General features: G+C 44.1%; 1 protein-coding gene across 3 annotated transcripts in view; it reads left to right on the top strand.

The window, feature by feature from the left end:
• Positions 1-25,033, top strand: part of RAP1GDS1 (Rap1 GTPase-GDP dissociation stimulator 1) — a 70,657-nt gene that overhangs the window by 43,216 nt on the left and 2,408 nt on the right. The window contains exons 5-13 of one of the 3 annotated variants that reach the window (XM_068131248.2): positions 6,965-7,093; positions 17,421-17,549; positions 17,861-18,052; positions 18,665-18,826; positions 19,039-19,170; positions 21,080-21,250; positions 21,429-21,554; positions 21,678-21,820; positions 22,065-22,191. In XM_068131248.2, the coding sequence (XP_067987349.1) occupies positions 6,965-7,093; positions 17,421-17,549; positions 17,861-18,052; positions 18,665-18,826; positions 19,039-19,170; positions 21,080-21,250; positions 21,429-21,554; positions 21,678-21,820; positions 22,065-22,191 (1,311 nt within the window). Of the gene's footprint in view, positions 1-6,964; positions 7,094-17,420; positions 17,550-17,860; positions 18,053-18,664; positions 18,827-19,038; positions 19,171-21,079; positions 21,251-21,428; positions 21,555-21,649; positions 21,821-22,064; positions 22,192-25,033 lie in introns of those variants that run through there. The other 2 variants (XM_068131250.2, XM_068131249.2) reach the window with 2 other exon arrangements.

The following is a 25,033-nucleotide window of genomic DNA, read 5'->3' on the forward strand; positions in this document are numbered from 1 at the left end:
TCGTCGCTAATGTCTCGTCTCCCCATATTTCTTCTACACCAAATTCGTCTCCACAATCCCTCTAGCCAAAATTTGCCATCACCAAATTCATCATCAATCCTCATAAGGAGGAAGAGATGGAACACAAAGCACAATGTCACACCCACGTCATGATGCGTCTCACAATCCAAAACATTTGCATCAAAAATAATTAAACATGGCATGGTGCGGAGTACCTGTCACATCAGGTGAGTGGATGCAGATGGTGCGAGGAGATCCTTCTTCCTAACTATCCTCTAAATGACTTTAACACACTTTACACTACCCGGGGTCTTTCCCTGCCAATCCATTGGCCAACTTACACTATGGGTTCTAAAAACCAATTCCCATTGACCAAACTGTGGTGCTTCTCAATTTGGGGTCTCACTCCCCCGATTCATCTCCCGGTGCCCTTGCACAATTTCTGGGCTGTGACGTGTAGCTCTCCCAGCAGGTCTACCCACCTGCACACCTCCACCACTGTAGTTGCTACCCGAGCTTACCTGCTCCTTAACCTAACCTATCTAACTGGGGAAGGCCCCTCCTGGCTCTGTCACCCCTTGGTGCCCTCTGGCACTGGGCTACCCGGGTCCGTCCTCCGGATCCTCGGGCCCCATCCACAACAAATCTACCGGCTCCCAGAGCCCACCTGCGGCCTCACCTGGCCGACATCCTCACAGTGGTGGAGTGCCCAAACCAACTACACACACTAACAGGCTACACGCCCAGCCATTTCCACAACACTAATGCACCCATCCAAATACCATTCTTTCACCTCGCTCCACAGATGCCAATATCCAACCACAATTTACCTATAACCTCTACCTAACACTTACACTACCCGCCCCGGGTATTCGTGATGGGGGTCCATCCTTCCCCCATTCGCACCTTCGCACCATCCACTCCACTCCACAACTTCCACCATACTCACTCCACGACCATCCATTCCAATACTCCAGATATTCCACACTACCATTTATTCCACATAGCCACATACACCTGTTGTTGCACACCTGTGCAATCACCCGGTGCCACCTGCACCCTCCTTCTCCCTGGACCATTTGGTCAATACAACTCACATCACCATCACCATCACTCAAACACTGCTCCATACACCTGTTCAGTTGCACACCTGTGCAATCACACCTGTGCAATCACACCTGTTCAATCACACCTGTTCACAATACTCTTCTATACACCTCCAACACTCACACGGCATCATCTGATCTACCTGTTGCCCTGCTAACTTAGTGCTCCCCGTCTTCCCTTTAAACTAAGCACATACCACGTCATTATCATCCACACTAATCTACCTGCGTCCCCACTACAGGTATCCTTGTCACTAACTAAACCTTAACGTTACCTAATGTCATCTTCTAGGGCCCTACACACAATATCCTAACCCACCCGGGCTAGTTTTCACTGCCATACACCCCATAACTCTAGTGCTCCTTTGCCCCCCTTGTGAGGGATGACAGAGTTGCCATCCCACCACATCGGGGACGTTCCACTACCAATTTTGCACATCAAATTTCAACCAATCAAAAATTTTCTATTTACTGCCAATTCTATTAACTTTTCTAAATTTCGTATCAAATCACTATCACTATCACTATCACCATCATCACAGTCCGCTATATCCTAGCCTCGGTGCGTCATGACATCATTAAACTCGGCTTCGCAAAGCCGAGCAATGAATTCGGGTGGTTTGGTTGCCTGCAGGTTGAATCCGTCCGGCTTTCGGTTCAAGGGAGGTGGTTTGGTTGGGCCGAGATTCCACGCACCATCTCGGCGCGGCACCTTGCGGTCCTGGGCCCGATGGCTCAATCTCCCCCGGCCGGAACCCCGTCCCCGCGAGGGGGCACCGTTCCGCTTCCTCCCACTCGCCCTTGAACCGGACCGGTCGCCTGGCCCGACAAGGCCCGGACTCGACCGTGCGGGGCGGGGCCAAGCCCGAATCGGCAACGACGCTTCGAAGAGAAACGACGCAGCTTCGATCCGCGCCGGGCCTCGCATCCAACAAAGGGCTCCTCGCACCGAGTGCTCGCATCGGCTATCCGTCGCTCTAACCGCTAACCCGGTTACCGTCGATGCTTCACCGGCATGCTCACACGCATACGCTACCCCTTTCACCCTCACAAAACCCGGCATTCCAACGCCGTCCGTACATTCCACCAACGCTCTCCCTGTTACACACCACTCCTCTCGCGTACACTCCGTATTGCTCTCACTCCCTGTGTCACACCCCGTACACCCCGACGTGCATTCTCGCTCGCACTCGGTATCACACCCGCGCTTCGTAACACGCTCGCCCTTTGACGCACACTTTTTCCTCACACGCGTGCCATTTTTACTCACACGGGACCCTTCACCAACGCCCGGATGCCTCCTCGATCACAAGCGCGCGAAAGTTCTTTTGTCGCCAAACATCCTCTTACAAAATCTCCCCGCACAATACACAGCACGTCTCACCTTCGGGGTTCTTCTTCCTCCCTGCACCAAAACCTGCAAACTTCCATTCGGGTTAAGCACAGCATCGTGATGTGAGCAGGGACTTTGCACATTTTCCATTTCTCCCTGCAATTCCCGGGCTACCTCCGTCATCTCTTCAATTTTAATTCCCAGCACTGCTTTGTCTTTGTTCCCCTCGACGACCGTTGGCTTTAATAAAATTCCCTCTACCTCATCGGTCGCCGGCTTTTCCAAACCCCGTGTCGCGATTTCTACCCCCGTCATTGTACCCGCGCTTTCCTCCGCTTCGCTCAACCAGCGCTTCTCGACCCGCGTTACCTCGTCGTGCACCCCTGGGACCCTTTCGCCCACCATGCGATCCATGGTCTCCCCACATTTTTGCATGCGGTCACCCATTCTGTCCCCAATCTTGCCGATTCGCTCCATATCGGCCCTCATTCCGTTCGTTATTGCTTCAATTTGGTTTCCCAATCGCTCACTGTTAGCCCTCCTTTCGTTCGTTATTGCTTCCATTTTGTTTAACAATCGCTCACTGTTCCTGTCCAAAAGGGCCTCCATTTCAGCCATAATTAATTGCATGTCTTCCACCGTTGGTACAAAGGGCGCGGCTCTATTTGGTGCCGCTGTAACCACGTGCGCGAGAACGCCATTTTGTGCGTCTGATACTCCCTCAACCACATTGCCAATGTTCTCCTCTACTTCGTCCCTCTGATCCTGGGTTACTCCTAACCCCTCCTCTAGGTCACCCACCGGCATTCGATCGCCTTGACCAGCCATGGCGCGATTTCAAAATTCGGGTTTTTCTTTAAAACACAAAACAAATTTCCAGCAGCTTGTAATTTTGAGCGCGTTAAGCGCGCTTCGGGCCTCGTATCTCACTCCCGGACACCAATTGTTACGGACGCGGTTAAAGGATGTTATTTTACCGAGCGGTGGTATTACCGCGACCGAACAGTTATTCCCCGACTAGAACCCGATTCCACCCAAACGTTGGCCGTATCGCACCGCAGCTGCTCAATATGGAAAACTCTAAAGCGACCGAATACAAAGAGGAAGAAGACGTACAGAAGAGTAATTGGATTTATTATTTACACATATAAGCAAGAAGGAAGCAGTCACGTTTATTTACAGAAGATATTAGATACACAGTGCAACGCTAGAGTCTTAATTAACCCAGGGACAGAACAAACAAGGACAGACTCACGCGGGGAATATATATATATTGTTACGTTTGTAGGGGGTAGACAATTATTACCTGAGAACCAATGTGTAGGCAGGTGCTCCGAATGTCGTGTGGAAACCTTGATGTAAATAAGTCAGACCGTGTGTCGTGTAAGTGTACCTTCGTCCCCATTATGAGGAGTGGGGTATGTTAATTAGCTCAGGGATTATGGGTAAATTAATCCCTTGTATGTCGTTACCTCTGTACTTTATTCCTATGTCCCTTTTGGCACCACACCATCGACACATAGCCAAGCCACGCAATCGACACTCTAATTGAGCTAACTAATTAAAAAGCCACCGGAAATCATGCATGAAGCACTAGTGCTAATTACCCCGACTGTGGAAGCCCACAGGATGAAAGATCCGGGAGGCCACGCCCAAAAGGGCAGTGATTTGTCGTGGTTTTGATTGGCACAAGCCTGGGGTAAGATGGGACTTGCTGATAGGAGCAGGGAAGGACTGATAGGAAGCGACTCGTTGATTGGCGAAGCACCCCAGATGACGTCAGAGCCTGGGTGATAAAAGAACACTCGAGCGGACATTTTCTTTCTTGTGTGCCTGTCGTTCTGAAGACTATAGCAAACGGTCGTGATTCCCTCTTGCACTTTCTTGTACTGGACCTCGTACAAACAGTGGACTTTACTCTCTGGCTCAAGGAAGCTCATCGTGGACCGGCCGTGTTCCTACATCTTGCTGGTGGTCGTGAGGAGGAAGAGCCACGGACTGGGAACTGCGGGTTTCCAAGCAGGAACGGCAGCGAGAACAGGCACGGCCCGTTGGATTCGCGCGCGAGGCCCGGACTGAGCGCGGCATACAGCGAGGCCTGGTTTTTGCCGCCCACGCGCTGTGCGGAAGAGCGAGCGCATTTTCCCGCGAAGCCCTGATACTATTTTGAGGACCACTGACGAGACACCCCGGCCAAGTTGAGTTAAGTGCACACAGACGCCTATTTAATTTCAGTTATTTTTCCCTTTCGTCTGTCTTTGGATCAGTTTGTAGGGACGTCCCAATTTAGGAATTTAGTTTATCGCGCATGTTCTTTGTACCGGCATTTATTTAAATAAACCTATTATTTTTGTACATTTTAAATCCGTTTTCGTTTGAGTTATTTTTTTCAGGTGTGGAGACGTCGAGTGGAAGCCGCTCAGGTAAGGCTCCGGTTTCTCCCCCTCCCTCTTGCTTCCCCATGCGTATTCTCCGCCATTTGAATTGAACGCCTCGGAGTAACAGCTTGTTTGGTCATCCGTGCTACCCTAAGGTGTTCACCAAGGGTAGTCACGCGACAATATATTATGTGTGTGTGTAGAAAGAAAATGAAAAGAATAGCCTTCCAATAATTAATCACTGCTTCTTGAAATGTAAACATGTAAAAGATTGGTGTATTTAACTGTCATTGAATTTGCAGAATAATCTATCATTTATTGTGGTACAAATGTCTTGTGTATTTATCGATTTGTTTAATTCTTACTATTGTACTGGAATTGATAAATTATGATGCTTCAGTTTATTACTATTTTTCTCAGTTGGAGTTCTGCTTTTAGGTTGAGATGATTAATTACGATGTTCACAAAACACCTTTTATTAAGATTGTATTTGTAATATTTATATACCAAAATGTATGTAATCTTATGGAGGATTGAGAGGAGAAGGGGGGGGGGGGGGAGGGGGCGATGAGGGGAGACTTGTCAAATTCCTTTGATTAATAGGTGACGTGTCGTCATTTTCATATTGTTATGCCTGTTCTATTTAAGACACTAAAAAACAATTTAGATTTTTCACTAGGCTGATTTTTTTAACACTATAGTGAATAATAACTTGTGTGATTTTGTTTTTCTCACTACTGTCCTAAATTGAGATTGGTTGGAACCACTGCAGTCAATTAGCAAACCGTATTTGTCTTTCCATTTCGCACTGTATAAGAAAACATAGACAAACTAAAGCGGCACTCAGTAGAGAGCATACCTCCGCCAGGGTGAACAAATTTTGTTTTGTATCACACTGATAGGCCAGATCTACATCCCGACCTTAACCACAATCTAATCGGCTTGTTCTTGTCACCTAACCAACGCATCCACCTACTTTTGTCAAAACTCGTCCACAATGTTTTGAAATATCATACGATACAATACATTTTTTTTGGCCCCATCTCTCAATGGTGAAGAATCACTGAGAAAGTAAAAAAAATTCTCGTATCTGGAGCCGGATCCAGATCTTCACCAAGGTCGAATCAATGCGTCCTTGTCACACAACCAACCTGTCCATCAAGTTTCGTCTGAATCCGTCCATACCGTTTTGAGATATCCTGTTCACAGACAAACAGACAGGGATGAAAACACAACCTCCTTCCATCTATGGTGGTGGAGGGAATGTGCATGTTCCATGTTTTCAATACTCTGTTATATAGCACTAACCTTTTACAAATTTCCCCAATGAAAGTCTATAGTGTAGTTAAGAGAGGAACCCATTTCCTTTAAAAAGTCAGACTTGAGCATTCCGAAAGAATGAAAAATTATAGATTTGTGTTCAATACAGTATTTCTATGAATTCAACTTAGCTGGGCCTAACTTGGATGGACTACCTTCAAATCTACTTTCAAGGTTTCTACTTTTTAATAATGTACTTTTAGGCTTCAACGTCATTGGAGGCAATCAGGATTTTTTTTTTTTTTTGGTTCAGGCGTACTTCTTTCACCATCACAGCATACTTTATCTCAGAGAAATGCAAAGCATTCGGATGGAGATAAACTGCTTTGCTTTTTCACTCTTTTCTCTTTTTTTCTCCTTTCTCTTTCTCTTCCCTCCGACTGTCTTTGGGTGCATCTTTTTCTGTTTCCTTTTCTGTCATCAGGTTCATCTTTCCACCACTTCATTATTACTGGATCAGTGGATGTTTCTTTGCCCCTTAATTGTTTTCATATTTTGCACATTTCAATTTTGTAATCATGGGCCAAAAGGGCTGAACCTCTCCTCTCTGTTCTGGGTTTTATTTGTGTTATACTGTATTTCTTTCCCCACTTAAGTGCAGTTCCTTTTTTATTTTATGAACTGAAAATTAAAAACATTGCTGCGATATTTATTTTCATATTTTCTTTGATTTTTTCCCTATTTTCATTTGGTTTCTTTTTTATTTATTTATTCATTTCTCATTGATATTTGTTTTGTTTATTCCCATCTCATTTTTTATTATTTTGTTGTAGTCCCCATCCTCATTTCTTCCCTACTTTCTATTTCTCTATATGTCTCCTCCCCAGCCCCAGCACAAGAAGCCGTCAGCCAAACAGATGCCCCGATACTAGCTCTGGGCCTTTTGAAGAGCAATCACACCCCCCGTGTCTGTGCAGTCCATGCTGGTTTCATTGGCAACTGTTGCCGGGGTGACGGTAATGGCCTTGCAACTACAAGCTTTCCTACACCTCCGAAAAAATTCCTTCACTTTATCTACTCTTAATTTTAACATTGCCGTCCTAAGACTTGGGTTTGATTTTTCTTTTTTAAAGATTAAAGGATATGGGTTTTGCAGCATGACTCTGCTTTAGTTCTGGCACCTCCTAGGCCCTTGGGTTCTGCACTAGTTTCTGCCTTAGATCTAGACTTGAGGTGTGCCCTGGATTATGCTCTAGCCCTTCGCTTGCGTTCCATCTGAGCTTTCTCCACACCCCCTCTAGCACCTCGCGATCCTGGTTTTCGCCCCTCTGGCACCTCTCAGTTCTGGTTCTGGCACCCCTGACCCCGGTTCTGGCACCCCCTGGCCCCAGTTCTGGCACCCCCTGGCCCTGGTTCTGGCACCCACTGGCCCCAATTCTGGCACCCCCTGACCCTGGTTCTGGCACCTCCCTGGCCTTGTTTCTGGCACCTCTTGATCCCACTTCTGGCACCTCCTGGCCCCGTTTCTGGCCCCGCTTCTGGCAACCCCTGACACTGGTTCTGGCACCCTCCTGGCCTTTTTCTGGCACCTCTTAATCCCACTTCTGGCACCTCCTGGGCCTGGTTCAGGCGCCTCTTTGGCCTGGTTCTAGCACCTCTTTGGCCCGTGTCTGGCACCTTCTGGCCCTGGTACTGCCCCCCCCCCCCCCCCCCACCCCGGCACTTATTGTCCCCTGATCAGAGAGGTTCTAAACCGAGGTCTGTATATTACTTTGGAATGCAATAATTTTGACATTACATGTTGCAACTATAAGGTCTGACTTTTTTTTTTTTGTTGCTCTGATTGTATCAACCTGATATTGGGTGACTCTGCTGGGGGCAGTTACTCAGTTAGGCTCTATGAAGGCAAACTTTGGAGCACCCACATGGGGTGAGCAGACTATATCCTAAAAAAGGATGCTCAGTTGTGCATGTACCTGCCGAGTAAAGCTGCCACCTTCATCCCAGCTTAAAAAAACATCTGGCATGCAAGATTATGACGAGAGACTTCTAGCAACCACTTTCATCTGCCCCTAATGCCACTATGCCATCGCTATAGGACTTGCTATCTGCTGGCTTAAAATTATCAGAATGAGGCCTGCACATGGAGTTTTTTTATTTATAATTATATGATGGAGCGACAGGTGCACCATCGATGAGTAATGTATAATCCCCCACTTTGGCTGGACTTCCTCTTGACTTGGTGGTGCAGTGAATCATGATGACCAGATAAAATCGTTCTGTTGCAGTGGACTACTATTGACCCAACCCAGTCTTTTGAGTTACACCTGCCTTACAGGTCCTCCATGCACTACTGTTAATTTTTTTTATAAACGTTGTCTTCTCTGCCAGCTGTTCTGTTCAGGACTATAGCATTTAACCCAGTGCCTGAGGGGTTTAGACGTCAGAGTTTTCCATGTTAGGACTGCTATCAAAGGCTGCTGAGCTCTATCTACTCAGAGGCAACTATATTTAAGGCAGAAGATACTCACATTTCACCTACCATCTTTATGTAAGAACAGGACTGGTACATGAAGCCAGGAGGTCGGAGCTTCGTTCAGATAGATGTTTTGTTGCACATGCCAGAGGAAGATTAGCAGAAGCATCCACAAAACGTTGGCGTTCCTTACTCCTTTGGCCCCTTTGCTGCCACAAACCTGCACCAATCCACCACCATGCTTCACTCTGCATTTTGCACATTGATTATAATGATGATATTGTCGCATCAGCCTGGCGGTTAACACCGCTGGATGATGGAAAGCCGTAACGATCCTTAATTCCGAGGTGTGAATTTGGCGGTTGGTTTCCTCACCCGCGCGCGACAGACCAAAGCGCTTACCTGGAAGGAAGCCACACGGGTTTATTCTCAGACATACAAACAAATAAACACACATGACAAATGAAATGCAACACAATAAAAAAAATAAAAAAATAAAAAAACCGTTTAGAGGCCATTTTTCCCTGCAAAGCGGGGGTTGGCCTTTTTCGGGAACAGTGGTTGTTGTTGTTACTATTCCAATATTCCAATACTATGATTATTCCAATAAGCTACTACATATTGATGGATAACCATACATTAGACATGCAAAGAAAACTGGGAGAAGGAAGCAAGACTGTGCACTTGTACCTCCATTGTACATGTTGTTTTAAATATGCATGTTGCGTCAAACGTTAATTTCTGGTGGTATTTAATCCTGACACTTCAGACGTTTCCTGATATGAAAAGCAACTTATACTGAGTCGTGACACCAACCAGGTTGGCTTGGGCCTTCCCGACACTAGCGATTTTGCAACTACTGTGTGTGTGTGTGTGTGTGTCTGTGTGTGTGTGTGTGTGTGTGTGTGTGTGTGTGTGTGTGTGTGTGTGTGTGTGTGTGTGTGTGTGTGTGTGTGTGTGTGTGTGTGGTTGTTTTTTTTTTTTGTCCAGTGTGTGCGTCCGTAGGTCTGTGGCATAACGTTTTTTCACAAATTGAGCTTTTGCCATCCAATCTTCAGCAAACCTTTATTTTGAGAATATGGAGAATACTAATAAATAAAATTAACATATATATACATATATATATATATATACAACAACACAACAACATGCATTTTAAGGCCATTTTGCCCTATTTTCTGCATCTCTCCTTGTTAACCCCCTTGCCCGCATTTGTTCTTCCACCATCTTTAGCCAAGTCTTTCTCGGTCTTCCCCATCCTCTACTTCCTTCTACATTCATTTCCATCACTCTTCTCAACCAGTCACTTTCATCCTTCCTCAACACATGACCAAACCATCTCAACCTGTTCCTCTTCACAGCATCAATCACAGGCTCTATTCCCATCATCTTTCGCAATTCATCATTTGTCTTCCTCTCTCTCAACGATACTCCGCACATCCACCGAACCATTCGCATTTCCACCCTTTCCAGCCTTCGTTGCTGCTCTACGTTCATTACCCATGTCTCGCTCCCATAAATCATAACACTTCTCACACATGCAACATACACCTTTCCCTTCAGCTTCAACGACACTCCCCTCCTCATCAGCACGCCACTCAGTTCCCGAAACTTCTTCCATGCACATCTCACTCTTGCAACTGTTGCCGAGTCTGATCCACCTTCTCCATTCAGCATGTCTTCGAGGTAGCAAAATTTTTTCATACCTTCCAGCTTCATGCCGTCTCCAAGATCCAACTCAACATTTCCTCCATCTGCAGCTCCCTCTGTGCACACCTTACATTTGAATGGAGCTGCCACACTGGTTAATGACCCTCTCAGACCACTACATTTTTGATGAACCCACTCAGCGCACATTGTACATTGAATGGAGTTCACTTCGACACCCTTCCTGCACACAGCACATGGCCACTTCCCAGTTCTTTCCACCTCACCACATGCTTTACCACTTGCCATCACCTTCGTCTTTCCTATATTCACCTTCAGACCTTTTGTCTCCATACATTCCTTCCACTTGTTCATCTTTTCCTTCAGTCCATCCATACTTTCCGCAATCAACACCAGATCATCTGCATACAACAACTCCCACGGTAAACCCTCCTTTACGTTCTGAGCCAGCACCTCCATCACAGCTACAAATAATAGTGGACTTAGTACCGACCCCTGATGCACTCCCACCTTCACCTCAAACTCACCACTGTTCCCGTCCTTCGTCCTTACAGCTGTGTGCGCTCTTTTGTACATTGCCATCACTACTCTGATCAACGATTCCTCCACTCCTAACTTCCTCAATGCCCATGTCAATACTTCACGTAGACCCCTATCGAATGCTTTCTCCAGATCAACAAACCAAAGAAACAACTTCTTCCTCTTCTCCATGTACTTCTCCTGCAACTGCCTCACAATAAAGAGCGCGTCTGTCGTTCCTCTTCCTGGCATAAATCCAAACTGCATTTCGTCGATCTTCACTTTCTTCCTTATCCTCCTCTCCAACACCCTTTCCAATACCTTCATTCCATGCTCCAATAACTTTATCGCTCGGTACGAGCCACACTCCAGATGGTCACCTTTCCCCTTGTATAGAGGGACGAGGGTACTCGGTTCCCAATCCACTGGAATGCAGCCTTCTTTCACCACCAGATTACAGATCTCTGTCATTCTCTTCACACCCCAACTTCCTGCTGCCTTCAACATATCTCCCACAACTCCCGTCGGCCCTCCCGCTTTTCTACTCTTCATTGCTTTTATCGCTTCCTCAACTTCCTTCTCAGTTATCTTCTCTGCCTGTCCTAAAACTGGGTTACTCTCTATGTTGCCATCCCATTCATTCTCTGTATTCAACAGCATTTCCATATATCTTTTCCATCTTCCTTTAGATATATACATATATATATGTATACAATATATGTATATACACTGAGACCCCACATAACACTACCCCGCATAGCACTGATTCGTTACAACGCGGTTTTAAAATTATATTCAATATTCTACTGAAATAAAAGAAATGGCAAAAATTAATTCCAAACAACACTTAAAACTTCTCAAGAGCGGCCGCCATTACAATAAACATTAAATCAGCCAATGAGAGTGCTTCACATACGTGATTGGCTGCGAGTGGCTCAGAGGGTATTTGTTCACGCTCTGCCTCCACCGCGTGTGTAAACGTTCTTGCTCCCTCGCAAACTCTTCCCATGTTTTCACCCATAATGTCTGGAAAACAGCCTGCAACTTCCAGTGAGAGTAGTGCATCTAAGATGTCTAGGAAAAGCATTAGCATGTTTGTGAAACTGCAAGTGATACGGCGTTTGGAAGCTGGTGAGCGTCAGGTTGATGTCGGCGCCTCTTTGAACTTGGCTACATCGACGATCAGAACAATTGTAAAAAATGCAGACAAGATAAAAGCTTCTGCAACGACGACCTCAAACTTATCATCAACGAAGGTGACTCGTTCAAGGAGCCATTTGCTTGAAAAAATGGAAAATAGACTTAATATATGGGTGGATGACCAAACAACGAAACATGCCCCAACGCCAGCTGATAATAATGGAAAAGCCAAGAAGCATCTTCAATCACATTCAAGAAGAAGATACGTCGGTAACATTCACAGCCAGCAGAGGTTGTTTTGATAGATTTAAACAGCACGGTAACCTCCATAGCATCCACATCTGTGGTGAATAATCTGCAAGCGCTGATCACCAGGCAGCCATTGAATTTCCCGACAAGGTCAAAGTGATCATTGAGCATGGAAACTACCTTCCTCAGCTCGTTTTCAATGTGGATGAGACTGAGCTGTTTTGGAAGCGCATGTCGTCTTGCACATTCATTTCCCGTGAAGGGTCGCATGCGTCAGGATTCAAGGCTCCAAGGATCACCTTACGTTGCTCTTTGGTAGTAATGCTTTAGGGGATTTTAAGGTGAAACCTATGCTTGTGTACCATTCAGAAATCCACGAGTGATGAATGGGTTTTCAAAGAAAAAGTTGCCTGTCATCTGGAAGTCCAACAAGAAGGCTTGGGTGACAATGGCCACTTTTCAACAGTGGTATGTTTCAAGTTTTTGCCCTGCTGTGAAGCATTACTGCGAGGCAAACAATCTTGAATCTAAAGCAGTGTTGCTCGTGGACAATGCTCCAGTCCACCCAAACAACCTTGAAGGCCTCTGGACTTCACTACCTGTCGAGGTGGTGCTCCTTCCTCCCAACACGACTTCCCTTTTGCAACCGATGGGCCGGGGGTTATAACTAATGTAAGGCATACGACCTGAGACGGACCTTCAGGCACCTTGTTGAGGCAACAGATGGTCCCAATCAGCAGTCAAGTAGGGACTTCTGGAGGTCTTTCAACATTATGAAGGCCAATGGAAACATCGGCACTGCCTGGGAGAAAGTCATCAACACCTGCATGAATGCTGTGTGGCAGAAGGTACGGCCGGATGCATGCAAGAACTTCATGGGATTCGAGCAGTTGGTGTAATCCATCACCAGCGACATCGTCCGGGCAGCCAACCTAGTTGGACTGGACAAAGTCGACGTTGATGATGTGGATGAGCTACTGCATTTACATGGGAATACCCTAACAAATGAGGAACTGCTGGAGATGGAAGAACAGCGTGCTACAGGAGAGGCCGAGGACGCTGGTGTAGATGAGGCGAAACCTCAGCGAAACCTCACCACAGCCGTTTTGAATGAGGGCCTCACGAAGCTGAACGAGGTAATTTACGTCTTCTCTGAAAATGACCCGGATTGGAACCGCAGCACAAAAGCCAGCAGAAATTTGCTCGACGCAGTTTCCAGCTACAGAGAAATGCTCTGGGAGTAGAAGCTCTGGGCAAGACAGTCAATGCTGGATGCCTACTTCAAGAAGGGATCTACAGTTTTGCAGGAGGATGAGCCATGGCCTGGCCCATCTTCCCAACAGTAGTTCTTCCCACCTCATCGTAAACATAATCCAAGCGCTGACAAAATTCACTCGTGAGTGTTAATACAGTATACGTATGACTTACTGATGTTATTTTACGTGGGTATTAACAAATTATTATTTTTATTTATAAAGAAATGACGCTGTCGGGAAACGCATCTCCATATCTGTCATGTTATAATGGCCCCGTATAAAGCCGATTCGGTTAGCACTCACACTTCTAGGAACGCATCCTAAGCGTTAAACGAGGTATGCCTGTATATATATATATATATATATATATATATATATATATATATATATATATATATATATAAATAATATAATATATGTATGTATATATTTATATAATTATGTATATATATGTATATATATACACATATATATTGTCGTGTGATTGCCCCTCGGTAAGACCGGGGGATCGCGGATGGAATCGAGCTTACCTGGAGGCGTTTCCAATTCAATGGCAGATCGACACACGAGCCGGGGGATTGGAGGAGGATGCTGTGCTTACCTGTCGGCCCCACGCAGTCTTCACCCCTGCAAATAATTAAACTCACATGAACACGGAATTTAGAATGCACAAAGGAATATTTATTAAACGGAACCCCGATACAAAGAACGCGATGAAATAAATAAATCCTATATCGGGACATCCCCACACCTCACTTCAAATACAGAACAGATGGGGAGGATGAATAAAATAAAACGTTATGTTTGTGAATGCGCGTCTTATCTTTGTCTGCTGTCGTCCAGGCCCCAAACTCGCGTCCGGACGAGGCTCCGTGCTTGGCGGGAAGGAGGTCTCAGTCCGCTTCGTTCGCGCGCTCCGCTAATCAGCGCACACCACCCGGCAGGCCCCGCTCGCACGATCGTCGCTCCACCGTCCAAAGGCCAGAACAGGTCCAATCGCGAGAAAGGCAAGGGGGCAGAATGAGGTCCAGACCGGAGGGGGGCCAAAACGAGAAGACCAAAGGAAGACAGAGATCCGGGCAGGATCAGTCCAAGAATGAGAAGGGACAATGTTGGCACACCATCGTTCACCACCAAAGTGACAAAATGTCCGCCGCTCCAAGTCTCTTGTTCGGCGTGCTCTGACATCATCCGGACCTCTTCCCAATTCATGAGTCTCCCCCTCCCCCCCCCCCCCCCCCCAGTCGTGAAACCCGCCCACCAAACCTTCGGTGGGCGTGGCCTCAGTTTTTCAGTGATGTTTGCCTGCCATGGCGCAGTTGTACGCGGCCGCTTCCTGTCGGTCTTTTCGGGCAGTCTTATTGTGGCGGAGGGGGAATTAATTAATGTGGTGCTAATGGGCCTATCTAATGTGTGTGATGTGCTGCCATACGGGACAAAGGGTAGATCACAGGTTTCAAACACGCGGGAATTAGCCAAATCCCAACAACTATTTAACACACGATCATTCTTGTATGATCACAAGTACACACTTGATCCGACATTCGGTCTAGACAGGTCCTCTACTTATTTACATCGAGATGGTTCCAGCTACCCACGACAACTCCCCCGATTGCTCAGTTTGGCCGGGCGGCCAGTTCTAGGAAGAGTCCTGGTTGTTCCAAACTTCTTCCATTTAAGAATCATGGAGGCCACTGTGCTCTTGGGAACCTTCAATGCAGCAGAGATTTTTTTGTAGGCTTCCCCAGATCTGTGCCTCGACACAATCCTGTCTCTGAGCTCTGCAGACAGTTCCTTCGACCTCATGGCTTGGTTTTTGCTCTGATATGCATTGTCAGCTGTGAGACCTTACATAGACAGATGTGTGCCTTTCCAAATCATGTCCAATCAATTAAATTTACCACAGGTGGACTCCAATGAAGGTGTAGAAACATCTCAAAGATGATAAAGAGAAATGGGAGCCACCTGAGCTAAATTTCAAGTGTCACAGCAAAGGGTCTGAATACTTATGTCAATGTGATATTTCAGTTTTTTATTTTTAATAAATTTGCAAAACTTTCTAAAATCCTGTTTTCTCTTTGTCATTATGGGGTATTGAGTGTAGATTGATGAGGGAAAAAATTAATTTAAACGATTTCAGCATAAGGCTGCAACATAACAAAATGTGAAAAAGTGAAGGGGTCTGAATACTTTCTGAATGCACTGTATGTATATATATATATATATATATATATATATATATATATATATATATATATATATATATATATATATATATATATATATATATATATATATATAATTTTTGTAGGCGTTTTTGTGAAGTTTAGTTTGTGTACCAAGCGGATGCGGACGGCCTTCATTCGATCGAGTGTGTGTGTGTGTGTGTGTGTGTGTGTGTGTGTGTGTGTGTGTGTGTGTGTGTGTGTGTGTGTGTGTGTGTGTGTGTGTGTGTGTGTGTTCGCGTGTTCGTGTGTTCGTGAACAAGATATCTGGAAAAGTTCTGAACGGATTTGGATGAAAGTTGGTGGGATGATTGGCCTTGGGATAAGGAAGAATTGATTCGTTTTTATGAAGCTCAGGATATTATTCCGGATCCAGGAATTTTTTTGGGGAATATTTTTGGGAAAGATTTTTTCTGTTTTACTGCATTAAAGCTTTTATTCTTATTCTTAAATGATGTTTTTCTCCTCTAATTCCGAGATACATCAAAATAAATTCTCTGATAGTTCGGGCCTACTTTATTTTTCATTTTTTGTTTTGGGGAGAGGGGATGTTAAACAAAACGTATTATTCCAACTTGACCCACGGCGGGAGTATGCGCTCCACTGAGTGGCGTTCTAGTTACATATTTTATTCCGTACAATATTAATTATTTTTCAAAGAACATAAATTAAAGACAAAAGACAACATAAATGCAAGTATTCGTTTTAAGCTCACCTGGAAAAAAGTTCCAGGGAGCTTATACGATGGATGGCGCGTCGTCTGTCCATCAGTCCGTAAACACTTGCAACTTCATCTCTGAAACCGCTAATGAGATTGTGACCAAACTTGGCACAAATTATATTTGGTATGTTATGACTAAAGTTTGTTTACGACACTAAGAAAGTCTGGGTCGAAGGGGGTCTACCAGGGGTCAAAGTGGATCCAGGTTTGACCCCCCCCCCCCCCCCCCCCCCCCAAATAGGTATTTGCTCTCTTCTCAGAAACTAAACAAGCAATTTTGATGAAACCTGACTACAACATTCATCACCTGTGATGTACCAAAGTTTGTTCACGGTATTAAAATTAATCTGGCCCTAAGGGGAGGTGTGGGGGGGGGGGGGATGGGAGGTTTCTCCCCAAAATGGGTATTTGCTTTCTTCTCAGAAACGTCACACACACACTTCTGAAGAAAGTCGACCACAAGTTTGTTCATGACATTTTAAGTAATCGGGCCCTCATGGGGTTTACGGGGGGGAGGGCATGTTGCCCGCTCCTCCCCTTCTCCCCCCTCAAAGTAGGTATTTGCTCTTTTCTCTGAAACTACATGCACAATTTCAGTGAAACTTGACCACAACCTTAATCACCCGTGATGTACCAATGTTTGTTCAACGCATTAGAAAAATTGGGGTCTGATGATGTATATGGGTGTGGGGGTGGGGGGAGGAGGGGTTGCCCCCCAAAATGGTTATTTTTTTTGTTCTTTTAAAGTCTTATGATTATGTTTGTATGATTCTACATGCTGCTCTGTCTTCAAGCAACCATTGCAATTGGTTTAAAATACCTTTAGTCAGTGCAGTATACTGTTTATTTTACCAGGTGAGCGCCAGGGGTATTGCCCCTATTTTTAAGGATTATACATAGTTGGTGTTGTGGTACATGTCAACGATACCTTCCTGCTTCAACTCTCACCATTCACTGTATTCCACTTGTAATTTTTTCCATTGGAATATGACAAAAGCACAATCAATTTTTGCACCAGTTTAGCACAACTTTATATTCTCAGGAACTATTCTCTTGGATGAACACACTCCCACCCCTTTTTCCATCTAGAACCACTGCAACGACGATTGGTGCAAGCTGGGTTGCTTGGCAACCTTTCTACCTTGTTGGAGCGAGTGCAATGCCATGGCAACTTGACAGATATGGTGCTTGTTGCCCTTGGCAATGTGGCCTCTCTTGGTAACTTGGTGTATGTATGATTACATTGGTGTATTATTGCTGTGTATGTACGATTACAATGTTTTTTTGTTTTTTATTTCTGAGGTTTTTTTTTTTTGTAGGCACAATTTTGCTTGTGAATTGCTCTTGGATTCCTTTGTGGTTGCCCTCAATATGAGACACACATTGCGTTCTAGTGAGAAATTTCAAATTGTCAATTGTACAGTATAGCTCTCCATATTATACACCACAGAACAACATGGAATTGGCATATGCATAGTCAATAGACAGTAAATGACATCGTTTTCTTTTGCCCACTGTCTGCCGCACAGATTTGAGTCGGGAAGAAATTCTGAAAACCCCATTGTGCTCTCAACTTGTTACTCTTCTTCGTCATTCTGCTGAAAGAAAGCAAGCGGGAGAATGCCAGGGAACGCCAGATCATGAGACGGAGACACAAGGAGAAAGTGAGAGAGAAAGGAGAGAGACTATCTTGGACGTAATCGCTGCAATGGCAGAACATGGTGAGTTATCGCTGTATAATCTATTGCCATACACCTTCTTATAGGTCTTTAATGGTCATTTTCTGAGTTCTTCATGTTTATATATTTTTACATTGCCATGTATGCTACACTGTGTGCATTGCACGTGCATGCGTGCGTAAAGATGTGAGATTATGCACGTTTTTTTAACTAGCACCTTGTTTCTTCACATTTGAATGATAAGGATGAAGCAATTTTCCATTTTTCTCTTTCTGAGGCTGGAAACAGACAAATTTTTTCTTCAGCTTTGTCTTTCTTAATCTCATCCTGGTGTCTCACAGGCAGGGTGAGGCATAAATGTGTGTGTGCTATCCCTGGGATGAGTATTAAAACGGGCATCCTGTCTTGCCAGCAGTAGTTGGTGGACATTAACGATCTCGGTGTCCTTCGCAAAGAGTAAGTGGGCTATCGCCGGCACCCTGACCAAATTCCAAATTCCTGCCATGACTTCTTGCGTCGGGGTCGCAGCCCGTCCAGGATTGTACTCCCCAGCCGATGAAACGGCCTCGGCAGCCCTATGCGCCTAATGGCATGAGAAGGAGTATCCATCCATTCTTGCTTTCTTCACAACCTTTCCAATCTTACCTTCTACAGATGAGGTGAAAGAGAGACTTGTAAGTGCAGGTCTTCCACAACTTCTGCTGAGAGTAGTGATGGAATGTGAGAAGGGGAGCCAAGGAGAGCATCCGGGGAGTGAGGAGAGATTAGCAGAGTTGAAAGCTGCTTCGGATCTCTTGGTTTTACTGCTGCTGGGAGGTGAGACACTCGAAGGATACCAAGTAAGGTGCTTTTACGGCAGTTTTACAATGACATGGGAGAATTGCAGCTGGATTTATGGAGAATGATTGGGGGCAGTAGGGGTAATGATAGGGAGGGCATTGATGTTTGTTTGAATCCATAAGACAAAATGTTTCTGACCAAAGGCTAATTCTGTCTCTAATTCTGTTTAATTCTATCTAATTCGGCAGAAGTATCAATGCAAAACGTATTTGGTGAAGGAGAAGATTCTGTCCTCTCGGCCACTCTCCACTGGTTAAACTCTCCAACACCTCATCTACAGCTTGCGGGTGCTCTTGCCATCGCAAATTTTGCCCGCAGTGGTGCGTTCACTCTTAACATTACACTTCTGAAATCCTGCACATTACATTCCACACACCTTTCAATCAATACCTCATGCCTCAACTTTAGAATTCTATAGTTTGAGATGCAAATTGTGGTGAAACCCTAATACAGCACTTTCTGTTCCTTTTTTTTTTTTTTTTTTTGTATACAACATCGAGGCTTGTGTAAGAGCTAAATCGAGGCGTCCTTCCATTCCTACCTTTGCCTATCACCTTTTTATGAACAATTTTAGTTCTGTTGAAAACTTAAACATGAACATCATGCTGGCTGGCTCATCCCAGAGCTCAAATAATCTGTTAGCCATATCTACTATAAATGGCTGAGAGGTGTGTGTGTGTGTGTGTGTGTGTGTGTGTGTGTGTGTGTGTGTGTGTGTGTGTGTGTGTGTGTGTGTGTGTGTGCGTGTGTGAGAGAGAGACACACGTACTTTTTGTCTATTAATTATGTACGTCCATTAATTAATTATTTATTACGTACTATTGAAATGTACCTTTTAACTCTTTAGACTGCTGAGACCTTTGAAGGCCCTTTAATCCTCAAAATCCTTCCAAAGGACCCCAAACTCCCATAAACTCAAACTAATGAACCTAATGAAATAATTACTAATTGAATTACCAATTCTAATTAATTACTAATTTACTAATTACCAATTCATTGAACGAATGAATGAACTAATGAATAATGAATTTCTGTGGGAGTTTGTTAAACTCAAAGTTTAATGAGTACTAAGATCCTTAAGACCCCTAAAGATCCAGAGGCCCCAAAAGACCCCAAGGATGCAAAAGTCCCTGAGGACCCAAACTCCCAGAGGACCCAAAAGTCCCCACCGAAGAACCCAAAAGATCCTGAGGACCTAAAAGACCCCAAAATACCCTGAGGGCCCAATGAAGACCAATGGACCATTGGGCCCCCTAGTATGCATAAAACTTGGGGTCTGTGGTCATGTAATTTGAGTGGCCTGGAAATCTACAGTTCAGGAGATGTCATTGATTTTACGAAGGAGCTTGGAATTATTAAATTTTACTCTCTTCTGGTGGTAAGCAATTTTTCTTTGCATCTTGCTTTAAGACAAAAATTTTCAGATGATTGTCATCTTTCTGAGCAAACTCTCCTTTCTCAGTTCTTGAATCTATGAACCTCATTCTCCTTTGCATACGATGCCTTCATTGTAATTCACTGGTAGTATTTTTGTATGGTTACTCCATCCAGTAAGGTGTAGATTGCTCAGAAAAACAAGGGGGTTGACATGGGGAGGAGGCTATTTTACTCGGGGCTAACACTGCATGGAGGAACCTTGGGTAGCTGGTACCATGGGCAGAAGGAGGAAGGTGGGGAGGCTAGCACCGGGAACTGATAGAGTTGTTGGCCAACATTGCCTGCTGATGCTGCCTCAGGTTTTTACCCCATGCACGGAAAGCAATAAGTGGGATTAAGCGATTGGTTGATGTCCATCCATTTGTCTGTCCACATACGTCAGTTTATGATCAAGTTAAAACAAGCAAAAAGTTTCCAAACAGGAAACCTACTGTTTTAAAGGACGTCATAAAGGATACAAACAACAGGTGTAAATACTACACCGTTCCTCGTAAGAGATGATAAACTCCCTGCCTCCTCTGTTAACACTTGCTTGTCAATGTTGATACTCTTATGGCATTTTTAAAGGAGGTAGGTCATTGTGTATTGGTACCTTTGTCACAAACCATCCTTCATATTCTTTACTTGGGGAAAACATTTAATTTCCTATTCAATAATGTCAATTATTAAATCGGTTCACACACTAGAGCTGACTTCCGTGCATTTATTGTTGTTTATTGTTGTTGTTGTTGCCACTGTGTTGTTTTTTCACTCCAATTTTTCCCCTCCTTCCTTTGTCTTGGTGATAATAAGATGACAACTGCATCCGATTAGTCAAGGGTGAGGCAGTGCCACGCTTACTTGAGTTGCTTCAACGACAAGCTCCACCAAGTACTGAAGATGGAAGCACTGGCTCTCAAGTGCTGTACGATGAAACTTTGCAACATGCTGTACTGAGTGCCCTCCGTAACCTAGCCATACCAGGTAAATGATCTTTAAACTTGAACTTAATGGTGTTATAATCTTGTAATCGTATGGCTTACTTTATATTTGTCAGTCTGAATATCCATTTACCATTTACACATAGCTATGAAAAATGAATACAAGTTTCATACTGTTTATTAGTTTTGACTCTTCCTTCATGGCATCACTTTCCCAACAGCTGTGAACAAACCACGTCTCGTGGAGTTAGGTGTCCTCGACACCGTACTTGCCTTTCTTCGAACCGATTCGTCACCTGTACAGTTTCGACTGATTGGTACTCTGCGCATGCTCACAGAAGGGCAATGTAAGGAGAACATACACATACCGACCTCTCCCTTAATGACTCATTCGTAATCATCTCGTCTCTTATTGTTTCCTTTTTGTGTTCCTGTTATTCAGTGTAATGCCTGCTTGTCAATCTCCCCAGCATCAGTTGCACTCTGTCTGGGTCAGAGGAGTGATGTGGCACACCGTCTTGTTGAATGGAGTGAGGGTCGGAATCAGAGTACGGGTGTTGTTGCTGAGGCCAGCCGTCTTCTATCCGCTCTCCCCAGACATTCTCGAGATAAGGTCACACACTGTCACACTTTCTCAACCAAATGTCGAATATAAATGCATGTCATTACAGTAGCACTGCTTTCTGAATTATGATGCAGTCATCAGTTTGCAACTGAAATTGACTCAGAAGGCTGTAGTCTTAAGTGTCCAATCAACTTGCATTACTTACCCACACTGAAAGTTTCTTCACTTGCACAACTACATTATTCACTTCCTCAATAATCTGCTTGTTTTATTGCCTTTTGTGCATCCTCAGGAGGTGTGCCGGGTGTCTGTTGAAGTGGGTGCAGTGGTACCACTGGTTGCCATGATAAACAGCCAGTTTTCTTTAATGCAGTGTGAGGCATTGCTTGCACTAACCATCATCTCTCAATTTTGCCTTGGTAATTTCTCACCCATTTGGATTATTATGATCTCAATATCCTACACTCAGCTCAATATGTCATATGTTTGCATGACGTTTGCTTGCTTTGTGCTCAAATACTCCTCTGTACTCATTTGCACTATATCGTTTGTTGTATTTTGTACCCTGTGTTTCTGGTCAGTGTAATATAAGTACCTTGTCAATGAGCAAATGTGTGAATCCTTCATGCTGTAAAGAAACTTTCCTTGCGCAATGATATTCCTTTGACAACTGTCAAGTGAATAATCGTCAAATTTCATCGATGTTTACCCGATGATTACAAAATTAAAGCAAAAATGAAATAGTCAAATACAAGTCTCCTGTAAATCTTGTGATTCAAAAAAAAATACCATAAGATTGGTGTTTTGAAAATTGTTTATGAACTATCACAAATAATTCTCAAATTGAAAAAATGTGGAATCCAAGGTGAAGCGGCCATATTGAATATAAAAATGAACCTTATCGAATCAATGCAAAACTTTTTATATGTGATCGACTACCCAATTTGAGTGAGGTTTTAAATTTATGATGTCATAGGTCACGTGGTCTGGCAGCCATATTTGATCGAAAAAAAACCAAATGCATTAAAATGTTCTTCTCTGAAACCACTTAACAGTTCGATGCGAAACTTCATATATATGATCGACTGCACATGCTAAATAAAGTTTGATAACTAAAACGTCACAAGTCACATGGTCTGTCAGCTATATTGGATTAAAGCTAAAAACTTTTAAAATTCTATGTCAAACTGTTGAACCAATCGTTGCAAAACTTTATGTATATTAACAAGTACCCATGGGGATAAAAGTTTGATAACTAAAACATCATTGGTTCAGTGGATTCAGAGAAAGGGATTTCTATAGGTTTTCTCTACAATATGGATGCCAAACCATGTGGCCTATGATGTCATTGTTTTGAAACCTTTTTCCACATGGCTAGTGGATGATATATTCGAAGTTTTGCATCAATCGATGAACTGGTTCCAGAGAAAAAGATTTTAAAATGTTTTCCTTCAATCTAATATGGCTGCCAAACTGACTTTTCAATGTTAACAATGACGTCATTCTTATCAAACTTTATTCCTCGTTGCTCATGGTTTTGTAAGCGCCCACATGGAAATCACTGCTCGCAGTTATAAGTGGCTGTTCTTGGGATCGACTCACCATGAGAAATATAGGTTGATCAAAATGATGTAATAGAATGGCATCATCATTATGACGGGAGGCATGGGAAGATATTGGCATTGGACGGCAGTGTCATTGGAACGAGCGGTGAGGGATGGCTTCGTCATAGGATGGCATCGCCATTGGAAAGGGCGTCGTTCGGGACCTGGAATAACTACTCGCAGTTATAATCAGTAGTTCTAGTTATTAATATTATTATTATTTATTACCTTCGCCACCTAAGGTGGACAGAAGTTATGTTTTAACCTCTATTTATTTGTTAGTCTGTCTGTTTCAAAATGATGTCTGAAATAGTTATAGCCAAAATTCGGACGAAACATGGTTGACAGGTTGGTTGAATGACAAGGACGGATTGATTAGATTTTTGTGAAAATTCGGACACAAATCTGGATAGTATAATTTTTAATTGATTCTTCACCATTGAGAGATAGGGCCAAAAACGATATATAGCACGATATCTCAAAAAGTTATGAACGGATTCAGACAAAACTTAGTGGGCAGGTTGGGTGTGTGACAAGGAAGAATTGATTAGATTAGGGTGAAGATCCGGCTCTGTATCCAGATACGAGATTTTTTTTGAAGTGATTCTTCACCATTCAGAGATGGGGCCAAAAACCATATATCACACAATATCTCAAACAGTTATAGATGGATTCGGATGAAACATGGTGGACAGGTTGGGTGCCTGTCAAGGACGGATTGATTAGATTTTGGTGAAAATCCAGATCCGGATCTGGATACTGTGTTTCTAAAGTAATTTTTCAACATTGAGAGATGGGGCGAAAAATGATATAGCATGCTATTTCAAAAAGTTGTGGATGGATTATGACAAAACTAGGTACATGAGTTGTTGTACCTAGTTGTAACTTCCTCATAACTGCTTTACAGTTGGTATCAGGTTCTTGTGGTAAAATGCTGTCTTTGGTTTTCGCCAAACATGTCTTCTGGTACTGTGGCCAAATAGCTCTACCTTTGACTCATCTGTCCAGAGCTGTGTACCCTGGTACCCGGTGTGTACCCTGGTTAGAATAGGTACACCGTATCCCTGCGTGTCGTAAGAGGCGACATTGAGGGCCATGAGATCATGGGCATTGAGGAAGTTAGGAGTGGAGGAATGGTTGATCAGAGTAGTGATGGCAATGTACAAAAGAGCGCGCCAGCTGTAAGGACGAAGGACGGGAACAGTGGTGAGTTTGAGGTGAAGGTGGGAGTGCATCAGGGGTCGATACTAAGTCCACTACTATTTGTAGCTGTGATGGAGGTGCTGGCTCAGAACGTAAAGGAGGGTTTACCGTGGGAGTTGTTGTATGCAGATGATCTGGTGTTGATTGCGGAAAGTATGGATGGACTGAAGGAAAAGATGAACAAGTGGAAGGAATGTATGGAGACAAAAGGTCTGAAGGTGAATATCGGAAAGACGAAGGTGATGGCAAGTGGTAAAGCATGTGGGGAGGTGGAAAGAACTGGGAAGTGGCCATGTGCTGTGTGTAGGAAGGGTGTCGGAGTGAACTCCATTCAATGTACAATGTGCACTGAGTAGGTTCATCAAAAATGTAGTGGTCTGAGAGGGTCATTAACCAGTGTGGCAGCTACATTCAAATGTAAGGTGTGCACAGAGGGAGCTGCAGATGGAGGAAA

Source organism: Myxine glutinosa, chromosome 11 (genome assembly GCF_964187855.1).
Source record: "Myxine glutinosa chromosome 11, kmMyxGlut1.1, whole genome shotgun sequence".
Taxonomy (NCBI): Eukaryota; Metazoa; Chordata; class Myxini; order Myxiniformes; family Myxinidae; genus Myxine; species Myxine glutinosa.